Genomic DNA, 8,493 nt, shown 5'->3' on the forward strand with positions numbered 1-8,493 from the left:
ATTATATCATGTTCTGTTCTATTCAGTTTTATTCTATTCTATTCTGTTATATAATATTCTGTTCTATTCTGTTCTATTCTATTCCAGTCTGTACTATTATATTTTGGTCCATTCTGTTCTATTCAGTTTAATTTTATTCTGTTCTATTCTCTTCGATTCTGTTTTATTCCATTCTGTTCTAATCCATTCTGTTTTATTCTATTCTGTTTTATTCTATTCTATTCTATTCTATTCTATTCTATTCTATTCTATTCTATTCTATTCTATTCTGTTTTATTCTATTCTGTTCTAATATATTCTATTTAATTCTATTCTGTTCTGTTCAATTCTTTTCTGTTCTGTTCTATTATATTCTATTCTGTTTTGAACTGTTCAGTTAAATACTATTCTATTCCATTCTGTTCGATTCTATTCTGTTTTATTCCATTCTATTCTATTCTATTTTCCCCATCATTACCTTTATATTCTTCAGTTCTGTTCTTTTCTATATTGCGCTCTATTCTATATTACTCATATCTCTGTCATAATATTTTAGTAGTTCCTATTTAGCTACATCCTTTTGTTATATTCTACATTATTTAGTTCTTTATTCTATCATGTTCCAATCTTTTCTTTTTCCATTCTATTCTAAAGTACTACTACTCCATTCTGCTCTTCTTTGCTCCTTCACAATCTGTACTGTTTCCTGCACCATGTCATCGTAGTCATTTCATGAATCGTCAGGTCTAATAAGCCACGGTCTCGCTAAAACAGAATCACCATCTTGGCGCTTCACACACATATTTTCATTTCATTCATATTTATCATGCGGCCCGTCGCCATGGGAACCCTGGAGGACATCAGCGACTGTGCAGCAGCGAGTCCATGTTTACACATTGATTCCACTGATAAAGTTCAATATCACGACCTCCATGTCACCATCAGTCACATAAAGAATAGCCCGTTTATTGACAAGATGGCAATTCAGTTATGATCTATATGATCCTAATCACACTATTTGACGTTGACGTCAATGAATAGAACGAAATCTTCATTCATAACAGCAGCTGCATTCCTCTGAGGGAAAGGGGGCGTTCCTGTGTGTGTGTGCCTGTGCGTGCGGGTGCGTGTGTATGTGTGGTTCAAGTATTCCCTACTTTAGGCAGTTATGTAGCCCTGGTGGTCTTCCTTTTCCTTTCCTTCCTTTTGCCCAGACAAAATGAATGTGAGCCTGAACTGGCCCACCAGTATAATGGTAAAGACTCAATTCATATATGGGCCATTTAAGGCAGAGATTTGGCCCATAAGGAAAATTATAAGATTGGCCCAAATGATAAAGGACAAATGTGGGCCACAGATGGCAAAAATGTGACATAATCATTTAAGGGTAATCTGGGTCTAAACCTCAAGTGGCTCACATGTGTAAGTGCAAATGTGGCCCAGTTATCTTAAGACATATGGGGGCCACTTTTGGCCAATACTTGCCACCGTAAGCTCTGGCTATTGCGGCTGTGAGCCTAATGTGGCCCAGAGAAAATATGGCAAATATGGTTCAGTTATTTTAAAACATATGTGGGCCACTTTTGGCAAATATTCGGCACAGTAAACTCTGGCTAATGCAGCTGTTAGCCTCTAGTGGCCCAGAGAAGATATGGCAACTGTGGTCCAGTTATCTTAAAACATATGCAGGCCACTTTTGGCGAATATTCGGCACCGCTAGCCCTGGCTAGTGGCCCAGAGAAGATATGGCAAACGTGGCCCAGTTATCCTAAAACAAATGTGGGCCACTTTTGGCAAATATTCGGCACTGTAAACTCTGGCTAATGCAGCCTTAGCCTCTTGTGGCCCAGAGAAGATATGGCAACTGTGGTCTAGTTATCTTAAAACATATGCAGGCCACTTTTGGCGAATATTCGGCACCGTTAGCTCTGGCTAATGTGGATTTGAGCCTATAGTGGCCCAGTTATCCTAAAACAAATGTGGGCCACTTTTGGCAAATATTCGGCGCAGTAAACTCTGGCTAAGGCAGCTGTTAGCCTCTTGTGGCCCAGAGAAGATATGACAACTGTGGTCTAGTTATCTTAAAACATATGCAGGCCACTTTTGGCGAATATTCGGCACCATTAGCTCTGGCTAATGTGGATTTGAGCCTATAGTGGCCCAGAGAAGATATGGCAAACGTGGCCCAGTTATCCTAAAACAAATGTGGGCCACTTTTGGAAAATATTTGGCACAGTAAACTCTGGCTAATGCAGCCGTTAGCCTCTAGTGGCCCAGAGAACATATGGCAACTGTGGTCCAGTCATCTTAAAACATATGCAGGCCACTTTTGGTGAATATTCGGCACCGTTAGCTCTGGCTAATGTGGATTTGAGCCTATAGTGGCCCAGAGAAGATATGGCAAACGTGGCCCAGTTATCCTAAAACAAATGTGGGCCACTTTTGGAAAATATTTGGCACAGTAAACTCTGGCTAATGCAGCTGTTAGCCTCTAGTGGCCCAGAGAAGATATGGCAACTGTGGTCCAGTCATCTTAAAACATATGCAGGCCACTTTTGGCGAATATTCGGCACCGTTACCTCTGGCTAATGTGGATTTGAGCCTATAGTGGCCCAGAGAAGATATGGCAAACGTGGCCCAGTTATCCTAAAACAAATGTGGACCACATAGACCAGGGGGTGTCCAAAGTCGTCATGAAGGGCCTTTGTCCTGCTGACTTTAGCTCCAACTTGCTTAAACACACCTAAATTAAAATCTATTAAAAGATTAGCCCAGTTAACTATTTATTGTATTAGTAAATCATATTGTAATATAATGCCATGGTTAACCCTTAGCAAATACCTTGTTACATTTAACCCTGGGTAACTTTGTGCCCCGCGCTCCCCTGTTATGAAAAATGCTGGAAACCTGTAACTATTGACTTCCATTGTATTTGTTTTCCTACTGTGGACATCAATGGTTACAGATTTTCAGATTTGTATCTTCTTCAGTGTTCAACAGAGGAAAGAACCTCATCGGTTTAGAAACGCGTGAGTAAATAGTTGAGGGAGAACTCTCTCTTTAATTGAGTAAGGAGTCATTTAGAAAACTCACAGAAATGATGATCAGAGCTTCAGTTTGATTCACAGGATTTTATTTGACTTATTAGCCAACAATACATAAAAGCAGTTCATCACAAAACAATTCAAAGAACAATTCATTACAAAACAATCATGAACACTTCATTATAAAACAATCAGTCTCTCTTATGACAAAACACCAGATTCATTAATGAGGGAGAAAATAGTCGAGCAGATCTTTGATGACACTTTAGAGGAGAAAACTGTGACAGCACTGGAGTTAAAGTTCAGTTCACTGAAGAGCAAATCCATCGATGCGCAGCTCCACAAGTCCCAACCAAGCAAGCCAGCGGCGACAGTGGCGAGGAACAAAACTTCACTAATTGACAAAAGTGAAGGAAAAAACCTCGAGAGAAACCAGGCTCGGTTGGGCACGACCATTTCTCCTGTGGCCAAAGGTCTTGTGCAGAGCTGCAGTATTTAATCACCATTATTGTCATTAATTACTCACCTCATGTCCTTAGTTCAAATTCATGTTTAGTTCATATTAAGAACACAAATTAAAACATTTGAGATGAAATCTAAGAGCTCTCTGACCCTCAAACCGCACGTCCAGAAGAGCGCAGTGCACTGTATGCGTGTCGCACTGCTGACGTTTAACCCAGAGGCCTGCGCGACTTCCTCTCATTTAAACAAAGCGTGGGCACATCTGAGGTAAACGTCAGCAGTGGACACACACACAGTGCAGGACAGAGCTCTCATGGTTTGATGATTTGATTTCATCTCAAATGTTTTCATTTGTTTCCTGAAGATGAGGAAAGGTGTCAGGGGTTTGGAGTATTAAACTTCTTTAATGCAGAAAGAAAAACACAAAAATATTAAAACAAAAATAATGACTTCAGAAGTCCTGTACTGCACTGGATGTGTGTCGCACTGCTGACGTTTAACCCAGAGGCCTGCGCGACTTCCTCTCATTTAAACAAAGCGTGGGCACATCTGAGGTAAACGTCAGCAGTGGACACACACACAGTGCAGGACAGAGCTCTCATCAACACACTGACACTGAAAAGTAAGGTCTGAGGGGTTTGGAATGACATGAGGGAGTAATTAATAACTTTAACAGTCTTGTGAAATTTCTGGAAATGCTGCTGTTCTCCTCTTCGCTTCTTTAGTGTTTTCTAAAATGAAGAAAAACAACACAAAGTTATTTAAGCAGTGATATGAAGGGCTGTCAAATAACACTTGTGACTCTATAAAGAGCAGAAGAGGAAAGAACAGGAATAGCATGAAGCAAAGAAAGACTGAAGATGTAGTTTTGTGCTCGGTGTGTTCCTCTACCTCCTCTTGTCTCACTGCTGCACAGGATTTGGGCTCGTTGGATTGAACCACCGGTGCTCTTCTAACTGATGTAACTGCAGTCGCTTCTCTGGATTGCGGACCAAACACTGGGAAATCAGGTCCAGGCAATCTGAAAAGTGACAGAGAGAGTGTGAAATATGTCTGCATACTCAAGATTCATGAACGTGTTTAAATCTCACTACATCAAATTACAAAACAAACGATTGTTCAGAAGAGTCTGCTTACCTAAAGATAAGGTGAGGTCTGTCTGGAGGTCTCCAACGATTATCGAATGCGTGTCGAAAAAGGCCAATTGTCCATGCAATATTTCATACAGGATGAGGCCTAATGTCCAGACGTACGCCGGGTTAGGAAAGAATGTGGGATCCCTCAGAACCTCAGGCGGTGTGTAAAGTAAGGCTCCTGTAAGAGAGACATTTTCAGAATTCAGTCATTTCATAAGACAATACTGTGACCAAAGAAACTCCCACAAAATGCCCACTCACCTCGATAATCACTGCTGTTGAAAGGCTCGCTGGTAATTAGCCGAGCACAACCAAAGTCAATCAGTTTGAGCTCTGATCGGGGTTGAGTCACCAGGATGTTCCCCGAGTGCATATCTCCATGGAAAACTCCACGCTCAGCGCAGAACTTGACAGCTTGGATCAACTGACACATTAACCGGCGTGCGTGGGTTTCATCAATGTCCAATGTACTTCTGACGTAATAAGCCAAGTTCTGGGATGACTCGGCGTACTCCAGAAAGAGAACGAAGTCGTTCTTATTCTTAATCCAGTGGTGTAATGTGATGATGCTGGGGCAAGGTGGGTCCTTCATCAACTTAAGCATGATTGCCACTTCTGCAAGCACAGGTTTGGAATGACCATCCTAGAAAAAAAAACAGATTTCAAAGATATTACCAAAGCAGAATGGCACAAAGTACAGAAACATTTTCACTTTTGTGTAAATTGTTCAACTTACAACGTCGAGATAGCGGTCCTGTTTACGCTTCTTGATGTACTTCAGGGCAACCTGCGGAAAAACAACAACAAATGAAATTAAAGCCCACAAATGATTTATATTGAGTAATCAGGAGGAAAATGTTGACTGAATTTGAAAAATAGTTCTCTACCTTTGTTCTCTCATTAAATACGTGAGATCCCAGATACACCTTGCCATAACTTCCTTCTCCAATCAGGTCTTTCACTTCAAAAAGACCCACCCTAGATCCTGAAACACAGAAAAACAGCAGGGAGATTTACTTGCATTGTCTGGTATGAAACGGATCAAATAAATGACTCGAATCCTTTAAATCTGGATCTAATGCAATGAGCTGAAAGCAGAAACTTCCATCAGAATTGCAGGAGTAAACTGATTACTAATTTATAATAATAAAAGGAAATGATCACTTACCAAGAGTCAGCCCAGAAGCCTCATTAGGCTCCTCAAGAACTGACTCTGACTCGGACTCGGACTCGGACTCAGAATCGGACTCGGACTCGGGCTCAGGTTCAGGTTCAGGTTCAGGTTCAGGTTCAGGCTCAGGCTCAGGCTCAGGCTCAGGCTCAGGCTCAGGCTCAGGTTCAGGCTCAGGTTCAGGCTCGGGCTCTGGCTCTGGCTCAGGTTGTGGTGTAAGATGCTGGACTACATCCGTGTCACAGCACAGGAAAGGGCGCGTTGCAGCCTTCCATACTCTCTTGAAGAAAGCAGAGACTCTTTTGCCTTTCCTTCCTTTCTTGGGTTTTTCTAAAATGAAGAAAACAAACAGAAACATCTCCATGAACAGAGCTGCAGCTACAGCGCTCAGCATATTCATATATGCAGTACACCCCATTTAGAAAAGGAATGTTTTTATCCATTTCTCAGTGAATCTGGGTCATATATATTGGTGCATTTGAACAAAACAGATTTATCAAACAGATTTATTTATTAAAATAATAATTTAGTCACAGAACATCTTTAGAAATGAAAAGATAATACAATTAATATCATGCAAAATATTGCAAAATTTACAAACTACAACATTTCAACAAAATTGTCAATATTTTTTGTTTCTATTTGACTTTTGGTAATTTAGAAAATTTTATTTAATATTTTCCCTGAACAAATACATTTGGGCTACTCATTTTTGAACCATTATTTAGTTATTTTGTTAGATAAGCTCCATATTTGGCTTCAGTTCTGACTAAACTAATGTACATGCACAAATATAATATTATAAAGCCTCCTATAGAAAATCTGAATTTAAATGAGAGATTTGTGGGGGGTGCACTCATATATGTTCAGCACTGTATTAATTAATACACAACCAACAGTACATCAAATGACACTGTCTGATTTATAAGCTAAAAACAACAAAGCATAAAAATAACAGACGGCAGAAATAAAATGAACCAAATTCAGGATGACTCACCATCAGTCCCATCAATATCAGAGGGGTCTTGAACAGACGGAGGCGACTCAGGACAGGCCGAATCTGCATCCGTCATGTTCTTAATATTGGAGAGGTCATGGACACTGATTGGCTGGGGATCTTCCCAGACCTGGCCTGGCAGACACACCAGCTCAGTATCAACATGACCTGTGAGGGCCGTCGAGGACTCTGGACGGGCCGGATCTGCATTCGGCACATCTGCTGTTTGCTCAATGCTGAAGGGGCCCGGAACACTCAACGGCTGAAGATCTTCACAGACCTGGCCTGGCTGCCACACCGGCTCAAGGTCTGCATGTGCTGCGACGGTCCTGGAGGGACCTGGAACAGGCAGATGCTGGAAATCGTCGACATCTGACCGTGGTTCAAAGGGAACCACTCTGTTCCGGTCACAGCAAAGGAAAGGGCGCTTCACAGCCTTCCATGCTCTCTTAAAGAAAGCAGAGGCTTTATTCCCTTTCCTCCTTTTCTCTGTGTTTTCTGAAATAAAGGAAATGAACAGGGAAATATTAGAAAACTCTTTAATCACATGTTTAAAACAGACAACGTGCTGTAAATTAGACAAATAAAAGACAATCACACAAAAGGAACAACAACAATAAATTTAGAACTATAATAGAAAATGTTTGAAAACTAAAATTAATTATGTGGAATTGCAAATCATTTCTATGATGTAAAATGACAAACACAAGCTGACAAATAGTCGGTAAGTCATAAGTCCATATCAGGAAAAAACCTAAAAGCAACTATTTAGCAAAAATATTTTTCTGTTATATTATTATTAAGGAGAAAGTCAGAATGTGTGAATATAAAACCAACTTTACCTCAATTATATTAATTCATCCCTGCTTGAACAAATAAAGACTTAAATATAATATTCTCACTCAGTTTGCTAAAATATAACAAATATTCCTCCACACCATCAAAAACTAAGAAAATTACAGTGCAGGTCTACACAAAGGATTTAAATTAAAGTAAAATTTAAATGATTTTTATCAGAAACATTAACAAGGCACAATTTCAGTTGAGTGGAAAGGAGAAACTTAAAAACCAGAATGTCATTACATATAAGAGCAGGGCTCTATCACAAAAATATACAAAACCATAACTACACACACAAAAAACACATTACAATGAAGAGACGTTGCATATTTGCTACACTAATAACCTTACATGGCGATATATTAATATTATTTTACTTTTAACTTCATAATTTACTGTATTATTAAATAATACGTGGAAATACACAGTTTTTGTAAACTCTTATCTCACCTGTTGGGCTTCTCATCACGGTAGAAGGTGAAGGAGAAGCCATCGTGTCACTTCGATGATTTTCGTTGACAAACTCAGTCGTGATCGTATTAACTCGGTTAAAAAACGCAGCTGACGTGTTATTTGCCATTTAAGATAAAAAACAAGTCGCTAAAGTCGTTAAATCAATGTTCACTGTACTCGTTCGTTTGTCACTCTGAGGAAAATCTGAATTCTTTCCAGTGACGTAACGGCAATCGAATTCGTTCTTTTTATTCGTCATCGGTGGTGGGGGAGGGGGGGGGGGGGGGGGGGGCGCAGGCCGCGGGTGGATCCAAGATGGCGCTCTGATCGGTGAAGTTCGTTGATCGTGTTATGATATAAGTTCTGTCTGCACAAAAAAAAACAACCCAAACCCATCGCAATCTGTTGTCT

At 40.2% G+C, this 8,493-nt stretch overlaps 1 protein-coding gene across 1 annotated transcript; it reads right to left on the reverse strand.

Moving 5' to 3' along the window:
• Positions 1-3,103: 3,103 nt before the first annotated feature.
• Positions 3,104-8,493, reverse strand: LOC103908726 (uncharacterized). Its single transcript, XM_068223890.2, has 9 exons — positions 8,080-8,493; positions 6,790-7,287; positions 5,790-6,122; positions 5,509-5,606; positions 5,358-5,408; positions 4,883-5,264; positions 4,623-4,799; positions 4,377-4,506; positions 3,104-4,216 (listed from the first exon to the last, which is right to left on the reverse strand). Exons 1-8 carry the CDS (start codon positions 8,207-8,209, stop codon positions 4,388-4,390), a joined length of 1,788 nt encoding a protein of 595 aa, XP_068079991.1. The 5' UTR covers positions 8,210-8,493; the 3' UTR covers positions 3,104-4,216; positions 4,377-4,387.

This window comes from Danio rerio, chromosome 10 (assembly GCF_049306965.1).
Source record: "Danio rerio strain Tuebingen ecotype United States chromosome 10, GRCz12tu, whole genome shotgun sequence".
NCBI classification, from domain to species: domain Eukaryota; kingdom Metazoa; phylum Chordata; class Actinopteri; order Cypriniformes; family Danionidae; genus Danio; species Danio rerio.